This window comes from Pyricularia pennisetigena, chromosome 2, assembly GCF_004337985.1.
Source record: "Pyricularia pennisetigena strain Br36 chromosome 2, whole genome shotgun sequence".
NCBI lineage: Eukaryota > Fungi > Ascomycota > Sordariomycetes > Magnaporthales > Pyriculariaceae > Pyricularia > Pyricularia pennisetigena.
In genome coordinates this window covers 1527471-1548379 of record NC_043741.1, presented here as the reverse complement: position 1 = coordinate 1548379, position 20909 = coordinate 1527471, and the positions used below count along the sequence as shown (strand labels likewise).

At 50.7% G+C, this 20909-nt stretch overlaps 6 protein-coding genes across 6 annotated transcripts; 2 read left to right on the top strand and 4 right to left on the bottom strand.

Annotated features, from left to right (window-relative positions):
• Positions 1-431: 431 nt before the first annotated feature.
• On the bottom strand, positions 432-1671 carry PpBr36_00403 (uncharacterized protein; the record flags this gene model as incomplete). The annotated part of the gene is made up of 3 exons (XM_029887596.1): positions 1540-1671; positions 1323-1470; positions 432-1249 (listed from the first exon to the last, which is right to left on the bottom strand). The coding sequence occupies exons 1-3, from the start codon at positions 1633-1635 to the stop codon at positions 432-434; spliced, it is 1062 nt and encodes a 353-aa protein (XP_029751384.1). The 5' UTR covers positions 1636-1671.
• Positions 1672-2219: 548 nt separating this feature from the next.
• On the bottom strand, positions 2220-3572 carry PpBr36_00402 (uncharacterized protein; the record flags this gene model as incomplete). The annotated part of the gene is made up of 1 exon (XM_029887595.1): positions 2220-3572. The coding sequence occupies one exon, from the start codon at positions 3570-3572 to the stop codon at positions 2220-2222; it is 1353 nt and encodes a 450-aa protein (XP_029751383.1).
• A 1841-nt stretch (positions 3573-5413) lies between these two features.
• On the bottom strand, positions 5414-6871 carry PpBr36_00401 (uncharacterized protein; the record flags this gene model as incomplete). The annotated part of the gene is made up of 1 exon (XM_029887594.1): positions 5414-6871. The coding sequence occupies one exon, from the start codon at positions 6869-6871 to the stop codon at positions 5414-5416; it is 1458 nt and encodes a 485-aa protein (XP_029751386.1).
• A 2890-nt stretch (positions 6872-9761) lies between these two features.
• Positions 9762-10819, top strand: PpBr36_00400 (uncharacterized protein; the record flags this gene model as incomplete). Its single annotated transcript, XM_029887593.1, has 2 exons — positions 9762-9812; positions 9872-10819. 2 exons carry the CDS (start codon positions 9762-9764, stop codon positions 10817-10819), a joined length of 999 nt encoding a protein of 332 aa, XP_029751385.1.
• Positions 10820-12340: 1521 nt separating this feature from the next.
• PpBr36_00399 (uncharacterized protein) lies at positions 12341-13892 on the bottom strand (the record flags this gene model as incomplete). The annotated part of the gene is made up of 2 exons (XM_029887592.1): positions 12341-13341; positions 13439-13892. The coding sequence occupies 2 exons, from the start codon at positions 13890-13892 to the stop codon at positions 12341-12343; spliced, it is 1455 nt and encodes a 484-aa protein (XP_029752411.1).
• Positions 13893-16342: 2450 nt separating this feature from the next.
• Positions 16343-18422, top strand: PpBr36_00398 (uncharacterized protein; the record flags this gene model as incomplete). The annotated part of the gene is made up of 3 exons (XM_029887591.1): positions 16343-16530; positions 16887-18216; positions 18294-18422. The coding sequence occupies 3 exons, from the start codon at positions 16343-16345 to the stop codon at positions 18420-18422; spliced, it is 1647 nt and encodes a 548-aa protein (XP_029752410.1).
• Positions 18423-20909: the final 2487 nt, after the last annotated feature.

The window sequence follows — 20909 nt, the reverse complement described above, 5'->3', positions numbered from 1 at the left end:
TTAGGGTCATTCTTCATAGAGATTAAAAAAAAAAAAAATCGCCACTCAAGCTCATCATCGCATCTGTACACAACTTCAGCCTGATAAAGACCAAACGACAGGCTAAGAATGTTTTTCATATGATTTTTGAAGAAAGCCAAATACAGAAGCACAATCAACCAAGATAGCAGTAGCAGAGTCCACTGTGAGGTCCATAAATTGTAACACGCCGTCAAACACCAGGCCACATGCAAAAACGAACCAAAGACGCCGCCAAACAACTATTAAGAAAACCCCTGGTAATCCCATTTCACGTCATAGCTCTGTCTTTTCGTCAGTCAAGTAAAAGTCAAGCGCGTTTGAAACAACGAAAAAGACCAAAAAAAGAAGAAAAAAAAGAAAAAAGAAATATGTTCAAGCATCAGCCAAGAACGCATCGTTCTCACGTAGCCTCAATTGTTCATCTTCTCGACATCCTTCGGCGACGGATCGCCAATGCCGTCCTCATTGATGGCAAATAGACAGTCACTCTCGGGTAGACATGGACTGTCATAGATCTTGGCGATTCTGGTCTCACCACGACCCTTCTTCAGACTCAATCTGGTAGTGCTGGCGTGTGCGATGATGTTGCCGCCTATGGGCTTCTTGGGATCGGGGTTGAACATTGCCGAGGGGCCGCCGTCAACTTGTGCAACGACCTGGTTCGAGATGACAACTGCAATACCAAACTCATCGGCCAGCCTCTGCAGCTGCCGCATGAACTTTGCCAGATGGGTCTGACGACTGCTCAACTCTCCGCGACCGAGGAAGTCAGTGCGGTATAGTGCGGTTGCTGAGTCCACAATAAGGAGACTGAAGCGCGTTTCGCACATCATGGCTGCCGCCTGGTTCAAAAGCTGCAACTGGTGATCGGAATTGTACGCGCGTGCATAAGCAACGTTGTCAAGCACCTCCTCGCCCGACAATCCAAAGCGATTGGCCACAGCGAGCAGTCGGACGGGCCGGAATGTGCCTTCCGTGTCGATATAAAGACATTTGCCCTCTCCGCCGCCCATGTCAAAGGGCAGCTGACATGTCACTGCAAGCGTGTGGCAAATCTGTGACTTTCCTGTACGGAACTCTCCAAAGAGCTCCGTGACAGAGCCGGTCTCGATACCTCCACCTAACATAGTATCCAGATTCTTCGACCCGGTCGTAATTGATATGAGCTCGCTTCTGCGCTGGTGCATTTCTGTCGCCGTTGTGAAGCCCATGGGTACGAGTTTGGACGCTATAGACAGGGCGTGGTCAGTACCAGGCTTAAGGCAGACGGTTCCCTTGGATTGAACATCGACTCATCTTACCTTCTGCGAGAATTTTTCCTGCTTTTTGTTCCGAGATTCCTTTGATTTGCTCAAGCATCCTTCGTGGTGTGTAGGCGACAGACTCTACGGTGTTGTATCCGCCTTCCATGACCAGTTGAATATCGCGCTTCGTTAGGCCTCCAACACCCTGCATTTTTTTTTTCCATATATCCATTAGCGAGAACGACGTCTAGAGTGATTCTCGGGCAAGGCATACCTCCAAAGCAGTCAAAGGCGTGGGTGCTCCTGGGCCAGCCCCGCCGCTCTCGTCGACATTGGCGCTCTCATCGTAGTCGTCCTCGACCTGCGTCATTTTGGCAGTCTTGTTGCTTGTCGAGAGCCACGAATCCGCTGTGCAGTGAGAAATGATAGGGGTTAAGTGGTTATATCGAATGAAATCGGGTCGGGGTCAGGACAGAGAAGGTGCGCGGCCCGAATTATTAAGAACTGGCGGTGGCAAAGGGGATCGAGGTTTGTTGACGCGGTTCCGTTCCCTTAGCGCGACTTCAGTTCAGGCAACAAGCGGGGATTGAAGGACGCCAAAACACATGACTAACTTGACTGACAGTGCGTATTATTGAGACCAAAATTGCCACCGCACGGTGCCTCTCGATAGTAATACAATTGGACGGGGTATTATCGCCCCTTACACACTAAATAAATGGGTCAAGGACCTCGAATATTGATGCAGAGCGTTGAAACTCTGTATTTATTCACGAGAAAATTTGAGACAAGAACTTTATCGCAGATTATGAGAAATGAATCTCACATAACACAAGTGCCAATTTGAATTGCTTCCGTCCGCTAATCCAAACAACCTAAAACCTATCGTACCTGTGACCTAGAGAATCGGCCTAAACAAATTACAAGTGCCATATACAAAGGAAAAAGGCATGATCAAAAGCGCTCAGCTGCTCGATCACACTCTTGTATGAATCGATAAATGCCTTCCACGCCCTCGAAACCCTGTACTTGTGAGTCGGTTTGCCTGTCCGGGGTGGGTAAGACTAAGCTGGCGCGAGAGTGGTCATATTCATCCGCGTCTACAGAGGAAAGCCAAGGGTTCTCCTCCATAAAATGCTGCACATACTCATCATCCAAATCTGTTGACAGATCTGATGAATATGATTGATCAGAACTCAAAGATCCACCATGCGAAGATAGGTGATCCTGAATGCCTTGATCAGGCGCAAATGGGAAGCGCAAGTCCGATGCATAGTCCTGGGCCGTCTTGAAGTCCTCGTCCTGTCCAACAATCCCCTGTTGAATGCCAATATCTTCACAGAGCCTCGTTACAGTATCCGCATCCACACCTGGGAATCGAACACGTACAAGGTGAGCGTCATTCTCGAAGACAATTGGTAGATCCCCGAGACTCGAGAGCCGCTTCAAGTCTGCCATTACAGCATTCAGATCCTTGGATGCACGCTCGAAATCGGTCAAGAGCAGATCAAGCAGGCCATCTTGGTTCAGCGTGGGGCCGCTGGATGCGGCGCTTTGGTCGATACCGCACAGGGCGAATGGAAAGTTGCCGGCAAGGGGGCTGAGTGCCGTGATTGTAGGGTTGACGGAGAAGTCAATGAAAGAACCTGGCACACGCTTGCGTGATGCAGCGGCTGCTGCTGCCTTCCTTGCGGTCTCGTCCTGCAGCTCTGTGGTGACACGATAGCACTTCTCTCCCCGAGGCCCATAGCCATCAAAGTGAGCTCGCTGGCCCGACAGCCAAAAAGCCCTCATTGCCTGCCCAACATTTTGCACAACCTGGGCTTGCACGGTGGGCGCATGGCTGAAATGGCGTGCACCACCCATCCTCCCAGATCCTGGCATCGCATACCCACCGGCAGTTCTCGGAAATGCACCTCCGGTCAAGTTTGGACGCAACGTAGACGCAAAAGGTGCACGTCCCGTGAACTGCTTAACCCAACGTGTTGTCTGGCCCGACTGCGAAGGCTGGGCACGTGTTGACCCACTGATGAAGCGACGAAAGGTGTTTCGAACTGCATCATAGTGAGCGTTGCGAAGGCCGGAATGCCATCGGAAACCGCGTTTCTGCTGGCGCAGAAAGGCGAATGGGTGGATGGGTTGGTGCCTGGCTGCAGATGTAACAGGCTGGGGAAGCTGGGTAATCGGTCTATGTGCTGCGCTTCCCAGCTTGGTGCGCAGCACTTTCGATATTTTGATAGTACTGCCGACGGCCTGACGAAGGACACGTACGGCTGCTGGAGCCCACATGCCTCCTAAGGGAGCCATCGAGAAAATAGTGATGTGTTGATTGGGAGTCAAACGTCCGGGAGTGACGGAGGACGAGATGTTCGCGGGGGTTGGCCAGGCACATGGACCCTTACATATAAGTCGAGACCCACATGAGCTTCGCCACATCACATTGTCGCCACAATCCGGCGCAAGGACGCTAACCTTATCAGGTTTAACCCCGTTTTCTGGCTGCTGACATAATCGTACCTCCGCATCTGCAGAGAGGTGGGGCACACAGCGATTGCTATATTTTCTGGGGGAAGCTTTTTTTTCTCTTCGGAATTCCTTCGTCTTTGACCTTCAACAGAAGCAAATTTGCTTTCACAGCAGCGACTTGGCTGGTTCAAAAAGGTAATTCATTCCATGTCTTGCGTTCTTTTAACACACCGCGATGACGAATATCCACGAACAATCCAATACTTACAAGCACCATGGGGACTCTTTTTATCTCTAGAATTACCCTGAGCGAATCTTACGATATACTCTCTCATGACAATTCACATTGATGGCCATTGCTAATCTGGGTCTTGATCAAGGAACTTCCTTTGTGGCTACTGAAATGCCTTCGGGCTGGTCTAATCAGTGATTGTTGCTCAGTCGCTTGCTATATCGTTCTCATAAAAGGTAAGCTTTGACTTCCCATTTCCTTTCCTGCGCTTCCCCCAACCCTCTTGAGGTGATGATAAACCAAAACAGGGATTCCTCATGCCGAAGATCAAATGTGGAATGTTTTTTATAGTTTCAGCCTTGTCTGATCAAGCTCATTTTTAATCTTTTGAATATCACATTGGCCGTGGGCCTACAGTTTTATTGGGATACTAACAATCGTGTCCCACAGGTACATTCAATCCATTTCCCTCGAAACTCCCAGCAGGTCTACTGCTCTCCGCATGACGAAGTTTGAACGAACGGGCGGACATAATCGAGCCCCTCTTTGGCCTTTCCATCAAAAGCAGGACTGTACAAACCCTGTGGGGAGGTTGATGAGGGTGCTATTGATGAGACCTCGTCACCTGATCCGGATTCTGGATTTTGCTTCGCTCGAAGGTACTTTGTGGGAACTCTTTGCTGACCATATCACCGATAGGTAAACATTTTTGAAGCACGCACATGTCTTTCTCTCGAATATGATGATTCGTTATTCACACTGTTTGATCCTGCCGCTGGTATGGAAATGAACATCTTTATACAAAATCTGATTTAATGAGGTATGTCAAAATTGCCACTCAAAGATTTTTATTTGATTTTTTTTTTTTTTTGTTAGGGGTACAACGCTGACTTTTTTTCTAGCCTGACTTTCTCTACTTTGACACCTCGGTTGAGTTGAAATCTTTGGAAGATTTGGAGCTGACCCTTTATCTTTGAGATGCAGGTAAAGCGCTTTGTGAAAGTAGCGCCCATGTGAATTAGTGGTAGGTCCAACCATTTCGTTCTGTATCCAGCGTCCTATCGGATGATTCCCTTTGCATCAACTGAACATTATCTACATTATCTACATCATCTGTTGATACAACCCAATTCACCTTGGAGAGCTGATTAGGCTTCAAACATCTATCGTTGCCATTTATCACCTGCACTTTGTGCCATGCTAACCTTGTCACTGTTACAGATAATGCTTTCCTCCGGTTTTTGATGGAACCTTGCTTTTCATGTCTATGTTCTAGCCAAAACACAATGCAACAGGAAATCTTGATAACCTTTTTCAGACCCATGAACGAAGGATGATGTAATGTGAAACGTCTAGCAATACTTGTACCATGGTTGCAGTAGTAGAGTGGTAAGACCACAGAAAGGCGAGGCACGGTATCTTGATGGGTGGCGCCAGAGCATCTGTGTTCCTAGCGCAGCTGCAGTCTTGCATTCCAGCCAACTATACAGCGAATCAAATCCCAGTCGCCGTCCTTCCCAACCCAATCAGTGACAACAACTCCCGTTGCCGAATCGCCAATGCTCAAGCCGTTAGGCCCCTTCCCATCGGCACCATGTCTCATGCACAGATACTCAATGATGGAGGGGTTGACTTTGGCGGCGATGTTTTCGGGCCAGCAATTGGCATTGAAGAAGTTGCTGGCGGTTAGAAAGTTGACAAACAGCGGATTCGGCTCACCACGCGGGTCGGCACGCTTTTCGGCGGCACGCTCGAGCTGTGCACGGGCGTATTCTATCTTCCTCTCGATGTTTGTGCTCTGGTCTATCTCGTAGAAATCCTGTACCCTAATGAGGCCGCTGCCCACCGTGCCGTCCTCGCAGTTGTCGGGCCAGTGAGAACCATCAAGCCCGAAGCCGCGGCCATTGTGGCGTTTCTGGGCTGACTCGTCGTCGTGATAACGGCGGAGCAGGAGAATGCGGCCACGGGCGGAGCCGAGATGTGGCACCTTGGTGTCGGTGTACCAGCGGCTAGCATATTCACCGGTGCAGTACCGGTTGATGAGATGCTTGGATAGATCGGCATCGCTGCCCTTGCCGGTGCCCTCGCGCTTCAGGCTCATGATGAGGCCCTCGGTGGGGTTCGCGTCCAGAAAGTCGTAGCACTCCTTCAGCAGGTCGTGCAGGTACTTGTTCCCGGTCAGGGACACTGGGAAGGCGGCATGGACCAGGACCAGCTCGTCAGAGTCCGGCTGGACGCTGACACGGACGTCGAGAAATCGGACGCCGTTGTCGAGCTGCTCGCGCACGCCTACGGCCTGGCACCGCACGCTGGGGAGGGCCTTGTAGCAGGTGGGACTGTTGTGCGTGCCTGGGATGGACAGCATGGAAAGCGGGAACTCGTCGCGCATCTGGGCCATCCAGTTGGCGAGCCCGCCGCTGCTGAAGATTGCCAGGTGGCCCTGGACGACGTGGTACACTACCGAGAACTCTGCAGGCGAGTCCTCTGAACCCTCGGTCCGGCGCATCACCAAGGTCCGGTGGTTTGGGCCCGGCGCATCGACGGACCAGCAGTTGCCGGTGTTGGGCTGCTGGAAGTGGACGCGCAAGACCTCGCGCTGGGGCTCGGCGGCGCGGAACTCAGTCTCGCGACTCTCAAAGGGCCCGATCAAGGCGCTGTGGCAGTCATCGGTGCTCGCAGGGTCCCCGGACTTGGGGACGACGCCGTAGTTTTCGGTGCTGTTGAAGATGCCCACGATCCTGCTCGTGACCTTTGCGAAGCCATTGGACCCAACGGCGTCGGCCTCGAAGCGCTCAATCCGCTTCAGCTCGAGGGGCGTGACGGTAAGGTTGCGGATGGTGAGGTTCATAATGGTGGTTGGCGTGCTGCTTTTGATGTTGTCTTGTTTGGAGAGCCTTAGGCAGCACATGGCGATTTGACTCGGCTCATTGCTGCCCTCTCTCTCTGTCTTGGCCACGAAACCACACCTGCCGCTTTAGGTGTGGGGGATGTGTTGGAACCATTTTGCGTGTACTGTATTGCGCGTCGATTGCTTGATGAATGCAAATCAAACAACTTGTGTTTCCTTTTTTTTTTTTTTTTGCTTTCTTTTTCTTTTCTTTCAGCTTCCCCACTTTTGTTCTTTTTCTATTTTCTTCACCTCTCAATCATGTCGTAAAATATTGGACCAGATCAATAAGACCAACCCAACTGCTGCTGGATATGCGTGCAAACTTGTTCCTCAGTTGCTCACCTGTTGTACTGTATGCATCCATGTGTTTGTCGATCTCCAGAGTTTCTTCAGCACACCCCCAAAAAAGGAAAAAGAAAGGCGCTTTCGCCCATCACATCTATCAGTTTAACCTACTCAGCCTTGTTCGAAAGACAATAAACCTTCTAGGGTCGGTGTGACCCGTCGTCAACGTTGAAGACATGGGAAAAATCCGATCACACAAACTTCATCTCAAGTCTGGACCTTGGCTATCGGTCTCGTCCATGCTGGAAGGCTGGATGACAGCAGTTCGCTAATAGACTACTCGGTAGTCCGCGCGACTTGGGCGGCCTAGCCGACGCAGCAATTACCTATCTCATTAGTCCAAGCTTCATTCAATTGTGTGGCACACAACGACCTGCTGGATTTCGAGTGTTAATCTAATGTACTGGTCTTCCAAGCCTCTATCGATCTGGCCACATCCAGCCCTTGGCCCCAATGTCATTTTGAAGCTGCTCCAACCCAAGACTTGGATAGGGGCTTGATTGTGGCTTTCACCGCCACCCCGCCATTGTACCAACGGCATACTGACGGACTTGTCGGCGATCCGATTGCTGAGATGTGGCCACGACAGCAACATCAGCGACAGTTTATTACTGAGCAATCCCGATGCCTCGCTAAGTGGCGCCTCTAGACCTGGATTCACTAACGCCATGCCACAACCTTGAAGTCACGGCAATGGCGATTGCACGTGATTGATGTGTTTGCTTCAAACTACATCGTGAACGCCGACCTCCGTCGTTGCTGGGCTACTCTGCTCTGATGTGTGCTCGGCCATGCAAAGATTCAAATATAGTATCACAACAATAGTCAGAACTATGGCAACCCAGATAAACAATATCAAAACCCACTTGACACGCAAAAAAAAAAAAAAAAAAAAAAAAAAAAAAAAAAAAAGTTTAAGCATACGAATTGCCAAGATGAACCGTCTGATGTGCTTTAAGCCGATAATTTTTCAAATGCCAAATTTGGCCCCTGACCTCATCCTTCATTCTACAAGCATCTACTTTCAATCTCGTATTATTGGACCATTTCTAGAGTGCAAGGGGGGTAAGGATGGCGTCCGGTGTTGGGCGAGAGTGGTCGAAGCGTATGAAATCGCCGGCGCCGTTCTCAAGTGTCGTGGACCAACGCTAAGCCACCCTAGAGGCAGCCGGTTTGAAAACATACTCCATCAACTAGCCCACTAAAAAGGTTCCCCTCGACTAGAGTAAGATGCCCCTCGTCCCAATCTGTGCGGCGCCCCCTAATGCCAGGTACCCTACCGCTCATCAGCTCTTACAGCCTCGGATGCTGTGATGGATGAGTTCGGATGCAGATACAGCTCCTTCTCTGCAGGCTAGGTTGCTCTGCTCGTCTGGGGAATCCTGCGTTCGTCCCCATTATCCGGGAATCACTTCTGACAGACAGCTTACATGTGCTTTTGATTGGAGGTAGCCAACGCTCATCCGTGAGATTTCAACGGACGCACAAAGGGGCTTTTCTGCATCACCACGCAGGGAAGAGCAGGCCAGCAGTATTGACGCACACTTAGCGCGGTGAAATTGCAAGGCTGCCCGCATGGCTCCTCCGGGCTTTGACTATTCGATACTTGCAAGATTTGCACGTTAGTTGCCACCGGTTCCCCCCAGGGCTATCTTCTTGTGCGCAACTCACCTCCCATACCTATGGCGTCAGGCGCCACTCGATCCGCGGTCACGCCATGGCCGAAAGGACTCGATCGTACTCATTTACCCAAGTGGAGGAGCTGGAGGGGGCTACGCCGGTTTGCGCCGCGGCAACATCCTCCGCGCCTTTGACACCCACCCTGACATGATTTCTGTTGCGCTTGGCCTTTCCACGTCCTCACCTAGAGCTCAGTATAGGGCGAAAGCCATAGACGATAGAAAGGTCTTTCCGCTAAGACCGCTTTTGGAAAGGGAAAGGGAACCCGAACGCACGGTGAAGCAATCGTTGGTTGATCTTTTTCATGTACACGCCCCTATGCTCATTTTGTTTGCTATCCGTCGTGTTTGGTACAAAATCCTCATGCAACCACCCGATATCCCCCGCGTCTTGTTTTCTTTTCTTGCCCTGATTTCCGTTTTGTTTCTTTGTCCTCACACTTCAACTCCAGGATTAACTTCTCTTCTTCCTTCCGTCATCTCTCGTGTGGCTCAAGTTTACCTAACAACCGGATTTAAACATTGGCCTTCTTTAATCTCACGACCAATTTACATACATACCAACAGAGGCATACGGCTTCTTTTCCGTTGCTTCGGATCTTCCTGTCCTTTATCTGGTCTGATTTCTTTTAGTCTTTTTTTCGTATAATAACGTGAGTGGTATCTTTCCTCTTTCAAGTCACTCAGCTCCATCCATGTTCAGGTCCGCTAATATGGTTGTTACCTGTCTAGATACTGAGGGCAGACTGAGTGACTGCGCCTGCATCTGACTAGGGTTGACGCGTTGCATCACCCAGTATTGCCTCTTCAGGCAATTATCCCAAAAGAGTTCAAGGGTCCGAACTTGACGGACTATATTCTCTTCTTTTTCACAAACCGATAAAATGGGTGGCACATTCTTTACGAGCTGGGAGCTATGGCAGCAGATGACATTTGTGAGATCTCATGATTATCAATCGACGCTATGAGCAGTCTCACTAACCTATGAACGCAGGTTTTGGCTTGTGCCATTTGCGTCGTCATCTTTGCTGGTCTCTGCAAGCTCACGTGGCAAAGTAGATATATGAAGAAGCAGGAGGTTCTCGATGAGGAGAAACGTGCGAGGTTGCTTGAGATGCGCAAGACTGGTCTATCAACCAAGAGGACCGGTGAGATTCCCTTTGGCGTCCGAGCCACACAGGCTGGAATCGAGGTTGAAGGCATCTGGGTGTCGAGGCCGTCGACCCCCAACCCTAACGCCAGCTCTACCGCCCTCAACAACCCTGCATCCATCGGCGTCACCCCCAACCCTCTCGCCAAGAACAAGTCACTCGACCCCAAGTCGGCATCTGGTCCGGGAGGTATCCGGATGCCTTCAGGCTACGTGTCGCCGGCCGCCAAGTCGCCGACGTCTCCAGGCCTCCTGGACGGCCCCCCCGACCTGAGCAGGAACAAATCGACTCATCAGCGAAGCGACAGCGGCCTCAACAGCGATGCCCTCCGCATGCTGGAAGGTAAGCCGCCTCGCCAGCTCACCAGCAACACGACCTACGTGCCCAGGTCTTCGGCCCCGGAGCAGCGCTCCAAATCCCAGTCGCGCCAGCAGGGACGGTCACACTCCCGCCAGCGCGGCTCTGACTCGTCCAACGGTGACGCCTCGGGTGCCGAGACTCCTAGCCCGACTAGGGGACAATACATGTACGCGGCATCAGCGGGACCGTCACGCAACGCATCGGCCGTGAACCTCTCGAGCTACGCCGCCAGCTCCTCGGGACACCCGACGATCCCCAACTTCCCGCTATCTTCACCGGACCGGGAGCCCTGGACCTCAGGCTACGCTGCCAGCGAAACCCAGCTGCCGCTGCTGTCAAACGCAGACGCTATCTCGATGCCGGAGCCAACATTTGGTCCCGGTGACGCCCATTACAGCAACAAGCAGCGGCCTGGTCAACAGAAGAGGTAATTGGAGCGTATAAAGTTATTATTTTGCATGAAACAAACAAAACAAAAAACACATACACATGGCATTTTGATATTCGGACATTTGGACAAAAGTGCGCGGACGGCGATCATCTCTTGATACAGACCAGTGTTACTATCACGATGTATCTGGGCTTTCCTTTTTCTGTGTCTTCTTTTTTTTTTCTTTTCTTCCCTCCCTTTGTTGAATATACCTCTCAAATGGTGGCTATTGTTTTAGGGCGGTAATTGTGGGTTGAACCAAAACATGGAGCATACTTTCTCTCTCTCTCTCTCTTTTTTCCCCCCCTTCCCCCTCAAACTAGACATACAATCAGAGCATAGCATAATGTCGAAATTATTCATTGACTTGAAAAAGACATTCGATCTGCATCACGAAACCTTTGCTCGCCTCTTGTGATTATGACGTAAAGTACCGGAGCAAATCAACGCCGGGCCCGGCTCGATCCAGCCTACCTATGCTACACGGTGCCTGAACCGGTAACCCCTTAGCCCTTGTCAGGTACACCATGACGTTCACAACTTCTCGATCACCGTTTCAAGTATTCGCAACACCGATGCGAGATCAATTCTCGAATCCCGACCAGTCCACGTCATTGACGTGTTACCAGTAGATCTCGCCAGACGGCCCTGGCGATCCTCTCCTGCGCTGGCCCTTTGCAGATTCCTTCACTTGCAGCAATTCTTGTTTTGTGACGTGTAATGCCTACTCCTTTTATTTCACCCCCCCCCCTTTTCTTGCATACTCGAAACTGACCTTTTCTTGTCCGTCCTCTTTCGTCGGCTGCATTCGTATTCAGGCCTAGTCTAAAGGGAGACCGGAAATACTCCCGTGGGCTGAGTTTTTGAGTAGCGTTGGTTCCTGGGTACTTTATAACATCATTTAGGATCTATTGGTAAAACGACTACCCTTGCATCACCCAAGGCGGGACTGTACCTACTTGAAGAAGCCTTATGCCACCACTAGATTTCAAACTCATGCCATAAGTGCAAATCATTGAAAACATGATTATTTTTTATTTTTATTTTTGCCCGCCCCCCCGTTGAAACAGACTAATCTGTCACCATAAAGAAGGGTCCGGACTAGGTCTCGTTCTAATACAGAGCCAATCGTCCGCAAGTCCTCCAACCAAATCCGACACCCGAAGGTGTCATTTTTCCTCCTCTCGTTTATTGCTCAAAAAGCAAGTACAAAATATATCGAAATCGCTGCCCTGAACCAATAATTCCACGTTCGTGATGCTGACATGAGTGAATATTAAAAACCTGAAAAATCCAAAGTGATGCACCAATCGAACATGATGTGGTGCAGCTTGGAGTGTCTTCATGACTGGAAGCACAATGCTGTACCGTTCACCAGCATGCAATCGTGATTTTCGTAAATCGTCTAGTGAGGTGACGATTGTGTCTCCAATATGCGTGTGCAAAAAGCCAAGCTGTACGATTTTTCCCTCTATCCCCATAATTTTTTTTTTTTTGACACGCCATCAAAATCCCGCCATCATCAGCGGCGAGACGAAGCTCTTGATGACTTGTCGCCATACGCGCTGGAAGACCGTGAAGATCGGCCGCTGCGGTAGCCCCGGTTAGCTTTCCGCGGCTCTCTGAAGAACAAGCCGACCGCGGTACCGAGGAGGCGGAATGGGAGGGACACAAGAGTTTTGGTTATCTGAACCGGTAAGAATAATAGACCGAGAGTCTGCTCGCTAGTAGTGCGCAGGAGGCTCGGACGTGGGCGACAAGATTTGGCAGCGTGTGCTGCGACCGTAATGGCGTCCTCAATGCGCCTGTCCAGCAAGTGAAGTCGATTGTCTACTTGCACGGCGAGGACAATGTATTTCTTCTCGAATTGCCTGACAGTGCGATACAGAGCCTTTACTTCGGGTTGTATTTGAGTCTTGGCGTCACGCAAGATCGCCTCCCTGCGCTGAGAGGTAGCCTCGGAAAGGGCATCTGTATCGTCCGCCGCGGCGCGTGCCTCGAGTTGATCAATCCGTTCCGAGAGGTGGTCAAGCTGCAGGGCGATGGACCGGGGCTCCGATTCGAGGAAAGGATTTGACGCCACAATGCGTTGCATGTGCCAGGTGCGCAACTCGAATAGCTGGAGCAAATGCCGGACTGGTCGGATCTCGGCAGCCAGTATGAAGATGGCCAGGTTGTAGTCCGAGACCAGACCCTCAGATGGCCTGCTGAGTTGACTCCTGATGACATGCAGCAAGACTGCTCCAAGGACAGGAAATGCGAAGCAAGACACTAGCGCAAAAGTTTCATGAAGGCGGAGTTCGGCCCTGGCCTGCTTTTGGCGTTCAGTGAGCTTGGGGGCGCCTGGAGACGTCTTTCTCTCCTTTCCTAGACGGGCACGAGTGCGAGGTTTGAATGAATACTCGTCGTCCACGGATTCGCCATCTTCACAAGATAATTCATCATCTTGATCGGACGAGTCTTGTACGACGTCTGGGACCTGGTCAACCAGTCTAATCTCCTGAGCCAGTTGATACCACGTCCCTACAACAGAGATTTATATGTCAACACATAGATCAATGCAAGAAACCTAAGAGCTGTTCAAAAAGGCAGGCCATAGAGCATGATGTCTCAAGCTTACATGGTTTCGTGATGGCAGCGTGGAGGATCACAGCAGCCAGCGCAAGGAGCAGGGCATCCGTGACAAAATCACTTCCGTTCTTGAATAATAGACCAGCGATGGCCGGAAGCAGTGCAAGCACCAGGGGTACAGAATGCCAGTTGAGAATTTGCTGTCGCACCGGCTTGTCGAACGTATCGGGAGTAAAGTCGGGCCCTAAGCTTCTGATGTCAAAAGTATCAGGATCCGATGAAACGGTGGAGTAGCGGCGCCTGTGGTCGAAACCATTGCCGTTCTCAGGCGGCGGCTCCCCGGCGGTGCCAATATTCGATCGCCGTCGATGCGGACCACCATTTGTGCCATGGCCGTTTCCGTTTCCGTTTCCATTCGCCGACCGCCTAAGGCCGGGGCCGGGAGGGGCGGCGGAAAGCAGGGGCGGCGGCGGAGCTGCAGATGTGGATGCAATGGTTGGCATCTTTTGGGCGAACGTGCTAGTGCTGCTCGTGCTTGTGCTTGTGCCTGAGCCTGAACCTGAATCTGAATCTGAATCTGAACCTGAACCTGGACCTGAACCTGAGCCTGTGGCTGAACCGTATGTGTGTACAGTAGTTTGGCAAGGCGATGAACGGACAAGTTTGACCCTTGTCAGAAACCGCTCCCAGCACGCGCGCACTCACTTTTGTGATTTTCAAGTGACAGATACGAAATAGGCACCTTGTTAGCTGCGAGTCAATTGTCAGTGACGCAATACAAATTGCTACTTGTTGCGTTGCCGTCAGCTGTATCGACCGCCGCCGAGGTACGAGGTCTTTTGCAGTGGGATACTATCGTAAGAATCGCGTCATGTTGTTGCGCAAAGGGAGAAGATGAACCACACACACAGACGCAGACGGACGCACACACGAAAAAAAAGAGGGACGAAAACACCTCGAGGCAAGTAGTTAATCGATTTAGTATTGTCTGTTTGTTTGTCTTGCTTCTCCCCTCGCAATTGACTTGACACCTGATGGAACGGAGCTTCGGCGGGGCTTGGCAACGTGTGGCTTGAAAGTTTGTCCTTAGCATCTGCTAGTTCGATTTGGCAACCGCCACCCAGCTACATGCTGAAGGCTTCGTGCGCGGGAAGGAGGGAGGTCCTGCGAAGCAAGCACGTGAGGTACTGTAGGTAGCTCAGCAAGCTCAGCAAACTCAGCAAGGCCAGGTCGACAAACAAAAGTCTTGTTCTCGGCCTGTCATATTTTTGTGCGTTGTACATGAGACGAACCAGATTACAAAGTAAAATACTCCAGGTATTTACTATGAGTAGATCATCACCATCGCATGGACGCATAGGTACACATGCAAGACGGCAAGTAAGGCAGGGAGATGGTTGTTGGGACCAGTCCAAAGAAGCAAAACAACCAGCGCATCAGATTGCTTGGGTAGGTTAGTTGGTTAGTACTGATCTGCTGGTACACAAGTACATACTATAGTGTACCTGAGAAAAAAAAAACGTGGGTATGTGTCGCGCAAAAATCAATTCAGTATTTGACAATGTACAGCGTACCTAGGTAGTACAGGCAAAGCTAGGGCTGGGCGAAGGTTTTGTTCAGGTTAAAAAAAAAAAAAAAAAAAAAAAAAAAAACACCTTGTTCGTCCATTCATTCATTCACCGGGCTCTCGTTGCCTGCCAGTGCCCACTGCCTTTTTGCTTTTGCAAGGTCAGGTTGTTGGCTTTCTCTGCCCAGTCGGGACGAGCCAGAATCCTAGTCCATCAAATTCGGTAGTCATTTTTGACACATCCCCCGGTCATTTCCGACTTTATGCTACCCGTACATGATCGATATGCAGGATGCAAGGGAAATCAATTGTGCTGGCAAATCTACTACCCACTGTTTACTTTTTTCATGTTTACTTTTTCCCCACCTTGATCGTTTACTCTCGTATCTTTCCTGATAAAACCCTTGTGGCTGTGGCCATCTTGTTGGCAACACAAGGTAGAGGCGAGGGTTGGCTAGTGAAAGCAAGTTGAGGTCGTCCTAAGCGATGGGATAACAGATGTGAACGCTCAGGTCATTGATTCGCCAATGCTGTATGTTACTCCGTATAGCGTGCATCACAATATTCCAACGCGCCTGTGCGCCCCATGGAGCGTACAGCCTTGGCATCGAGCCCCAGTGTAAAGTTTAACAAAAAAACCAAAAACCAAGAGCCCAATATGAACAGCATTCTAAACCACGGAATCCAGGTTTACTGTACAATGACCTGTACGTATGAAATTGTGCACTTGATTAGCTACTGAAACTAACAAAGAACCATCAGCATCTAGTCTAGTACTGGACCAGGAAAGTAGAGCGTTGTAAAGGGAGGGGAAGTGGGAAAAATTCAAAGCATAAGACAAAACATGCATTTTTCTTGCCACGTCTTGCATCTCCATCGTGTTTGTGTTAAGTGTATCCGGTGAGCCATCATGCCATGTGCTAACGACCAGGGGGACGGTATCGCCTAAGGGTGCCCGGACCGCTTGCTCCATGCCCACCCAACAAAGATTGGGGTGGAGGCCTTACCAGCGTCGCGGCCCATCTTTTCCAGTCAATCTGGTCCACCAAGTGTGGCCGTCGTCTGGGTAGACAAGACAGAATTTATCTGTTCGGGTCTCAAAAGTTGATGCACACTGTCCTGGAACAAGGAGGGAAAAGAGGGCAGGGCAGGGCAATACGTACCTGGTAACAGGAATGACAAGGGGAGCTGAGGAACAGCTGAAGAGATGCGATGAATGCAAGGAATGCTGTCTTGTATAAGCAGGCAGGCTGGACAGGACCCTGCTGTTTCGGATACGCTTAGCTGGGGAGAAAGTCGATTGTTCGTAATTGATTTTTTTTTTTTCCTGCTTCGAAATGCAATGATGTAAATTGATCAAGCCGAATTGAAGATATTCAAAGCGGAATGTTCATGTCTGGTCTCCAACTGGTGGCCCAAGATAGACTGCACATCGTCGCTAAGGTGGCCAGCCATCCCCTGATTATCTGCAACGCCGGTGTCCATGTAACCCAACGCGCTCCATCGCACACCCGCAATTTCTCCCTCGCTAGACTGGAGAAGGACGACTGTGACGAGAACGCAAACGATAACGGGTACGGCCAGAAAGAAAAAAACAGACGGCGACAGCGACAGCGACATCAATATCGTCAGCATCAGCAGCGACGACTAATAAAGTCCGCCATTTTAAGCTTTCTACCTCGCATCAGAAAGACTACAAAGCCACAGCATAATTATCCTCTTTGCACCTGCAGCCAAAAATCTAGCATTTGGCCGATCAATCAGCCAATTGACGCCAGCCAGCCGTCTCCTAATCTGGTGCATGCCCGCAGGTGCCTGCCTCGGACAGTCGTTTTAATAAGCAGTCGTCTGAGCGCCAGCGTCAGTGAGGTCGTTTCGGCGGCCGCCACTGAAGTTAATTTCCTCCCACGGATCCAATCGCCGCCTCAAGTGCTTCTCGACCTACGCATTCGCCCACCCTGAAAGTGGAAGCGTTGCCGTCATCGTCGTCGCCGCAGAAGCAGCAACAGCAACGCCAAAACCACCAGCAGCAGCACAGTGCTGCCCACTACGTCCTGCAGCCGCCCTTCCGCACCCGCGCAGCGAACTCTCCTGGGCGGCCACTGCTACCTCTGCATCGGTTGACTGCCTCCCGGCTTTGGAACCCGACCAACTCGACTCCCCGCGAGCTCGACAGCCGCCCCCGTCGTCCATCTACTCCCCCGCCGCCTGCTGTGCCACTGTCGCACCCTGTCCTCCACGCTATCGCACCCATCGATCCTGCAGACCCCGTGTCCACCGCCGCAGGGGAACACCCGCTACTCACCCTCCCCGAACTGCGTCAGACTCGCCATTCGACTTCGACCCGTGCCAGTTTGCAGATTGACAAGGCAGGGAGCGATCCTCGCGTTAGCCTGCCTGGTTCGCTGCGGCACTCGTACGACGGCAAGGGCGCTGCATCCTCTTTGAGCACAAGCGCGCAAGCAGACCCTGGATCTCCGCCCATAAACAAAGAAGCAACCTCGGAACAAGGCCAGCCACCTGCGAGCCCCAGGCGGTGGCCGACATCGGCATCGGCATCTTTGCACCCGACACCTGAGTTTTTTCCGGTCGGCACACTGGATAAGGGGAAAGGTCGAGAAATAATGAATAGCCCGGACGAAGGCCTGGGGAGGCAGCCGCCCAGAGATGGAGACGTCGAGAGGGGTCCGGACGTCATGTTAAATCCAGATGAGCCTCGTCGGTCTATGGTATCTGGTATTGGATCGGCAATATCATCGGACAACTCCTCGATCATGGGCGATCCGGATCAACCGATCGATGCCGGCGAAGAATGGGGACCGCAGCACCCTTGCTACCCCCATCTGAACCCTCACGTCCCTGTCGACTCCCCCGAGTATGCCAAAACTCGCATCATCAGGATCCGAAGGGACTGGCTGCTCGAGGGCGACCTCGCTCCGACTTTTTCAAATCTTTATCCCGAAATCCTCGACCCGGCTGGCCTATCGGAGCAAGAGTTTCGGCGAGTAATAGAAAAACTCAACGGAGAATTAATACCCATCTTCAACCCATACAGCTGGAGGAATGTGTTTGACGGCGTCATGGGCGTCCTCACGGGCTGGCTTTGGGAAGATTTTGGTCTCACGGGAGCCAAAATCCGTCTAAGGAAACTTGAGCAATGGATCGAGAAGTGGAATGCCGACATGGAAAAGACTATAGGCTCAGAGGATGGCATCATACCTCCCATGCTGATCCCATTACGCCAGACCGCATACATGAGTGTAAGTTGCTGTTGGACATGCGAAAAGTCTCCATGTGAGGAGTGTTGGGAATTCTACTGACGTGCAAGCTGTATTAGTTGGACATTCGAATTGGCGATCCTGAGATTGCTCCTGCGCAAGCACCCGTACCCGAGACTCCTGTAGCATTAGGGCCAGGAATAACATCAGAACCAGAAGCACGAGCACCTGACGAAGGGCCTTCATGATTCTGACAGAAAGCCTCATTAGGCTGTATCAGCCTAAACACAGAACAAAACCCCTTTCACTACATCGGCGGGGTTTGTCTTTTACTAATGGCATTTTCTCTGAGACATATTGTCACACCTCTTCGATTAAGCTTATTTGAAACGACGTTCACGGAGATACCCAACCACCCCATGCACTCCCATATTCACAACCCTTCTTGTCCAATACTATCTTGGCTATAAGATGCCTTTAATAACTTTCACTTGACCTTCTCCGGATGTATTTCAGGCACTACTCGTGCTGTAATTTATGTTTGTTTTTTGTTGTCTCCTTCACGTTTAATACAGCATACGGAAAGGCGTACTTTGGTCGGCCTTTTTTTTTCTCCCCTGGGCCTCCGTTGCATCACTATCTGCGCAGTTTTTGTCTGTTTTGGAAGGTTCACTTGGGAGCGGTCTCGTTTTATAGGTACCTTGTAGGCACGGCTTAGATTAAGAAGCTCTGGCACCTTATCTACCTCTGATGCTTGAAAGTATCCATCTTATGGGGGTTATGCGATGAACATGTGGCAAAACCGGCGTGGACTGTTTCTTACGCATCCACTCGTGTCTACCCCAAGCCGGTGTGACCTTGCTAGTGACAATTCGCCGGGACCTTTCACCAAGAGACCCAAAATGACAGCAGCTTGGATTACAGTACCAGGGCACATAGGCACAATGAACCAAGTCCTCGGGATGATGCACTACGTATATATGTATATCTAAGGATATCTAAAGGATTCCCCGTGTTGAGCACCGCCTAACAGCCAGGTATAATGGGAAATCGCTTGCTGAGGAATTTATACGTTTGTTCTCATATTTGTCTTTGATTTCATTACTGGCAAAATTGAGCACTTGTTTGTTATCAATATCGTCCATACTAAGTGAGTCAAAATGAAGACTTAACAAACACGGAAGCTCCGATATCAAACTACGGTATATTGTCGGCGCTCTGAGGGCCTTGTACAACATCAGCTTGACGTGGAAAAGTATGAATATACGCAGGTTCTTCTACGGTAATGACATGGCCATATACAGCCTGCCTGCCAAACCGAAGACTGCGCAAGTACTTGAAGACCTGCTGAAAATTATGTAGTCGCATGACAAATCCTGATGTTTGCGTTGCTGTACCATCTCCCATACTTTTGCCTGGTGTATGGGGTGACGTGAGTTTGTCTCCTTATCCGCAGTCAGATTTCTTCACGTTTGTTGTATGTGACTCGGAGGGCATGCCGAGACCAGTGTCGCAAGGAAGGTGTCGCAGCGCCCACAGGGCCTGAGTTGACGTAATCTCGGCTCTTTTCATGAAAGGTCCCTCTGAACCGTCATAATTTATTGTCAAATTGCTTTGTGGCTTGGGTTGACAATACTGTTTACCTTTGTATGACTTGTAGACAACGTCCTCCTCATTCTCCGCCAAAAGACTAGGCAAATTCGAAACCCGATCAAGATTTACTGGTCACAGCTTTGGGCGTGCCCAGAGGTTGGTACGAAGGAGGCATCGATGATATCGGTAGGTTGTATGGGCCACTATGCTGCTCCTCAGGGGGGCCGTTCTGCTGCTATCCCGGAGAACTAGCGTGTTATTTCTTGGACGCATAGTCCTGCTGATCAGAGGCTCGAACCTTCACCTTTATCGACTGAATCCGCTCCGGCTCATGGCCCACTATGTCCTGTAGCTGACGCCTGTGGTGCTGACTATCAGGTGAATGAGGTTGAGGCTGTAACTGCCTGCCCCGATTTGGCAGTTCCAGCTAATGGTTTTCTGTGGGTCCCAGGGCGGTTGCTGTTGGATGTGACGAGACGACTGTTGACTCTGAACGAGTAGCGGCTGGACGTCACGGTGTGAGGATAGCGGTTGAAGTTGCTGCACTTGCTCCGAGCCAACTTGTGGCGACCGCTTCTACTCACTTTGCTGGAACAGATGCTGGATTTCCTGGGACAGCTGCTGAACTATTCGGGTTTCCAGGATAGGCGGTTGCTGACCTTGATGGAATAGCGGCTGAACCTGGTGGACCACAAATTATGGCGGTCGCTGCTGGACCTGTTGTAGGGCAGATTGCAGGTGCGTAGACTTATAACTAGGTGGAACCGGTGGATAAGAATACAACCCCTTTTCGTAAGATAATGTTAGTTTCAAGTCATCAGGACTGGGCAGGGAACTAATCGTACAAAGCCGTTTGACATTGAAAGCGCTGCTCTCTAGGGCCTGGTAGTCTCGAGATCTTGAGAGTTTCTGGCCATGGCTTGGCGATACTCATGAGCAGGCATAGTGTGCTGGTTCGCGAAAGGTAGTTTTGTGTGCTCCGTGGTCGGGCTTCCGATGAAGCCAAATCTTCCATGATGAGTTGCTTATGGAATGTCTCAAGCAGTCGATTGTATCGGGATGATCCCCAATCCGGGAGTTGGGTTTTAGAAAGTATTGGTTTGAACTTGACCAGTGACCCTTGAGGTCGTGCAGATTTATAT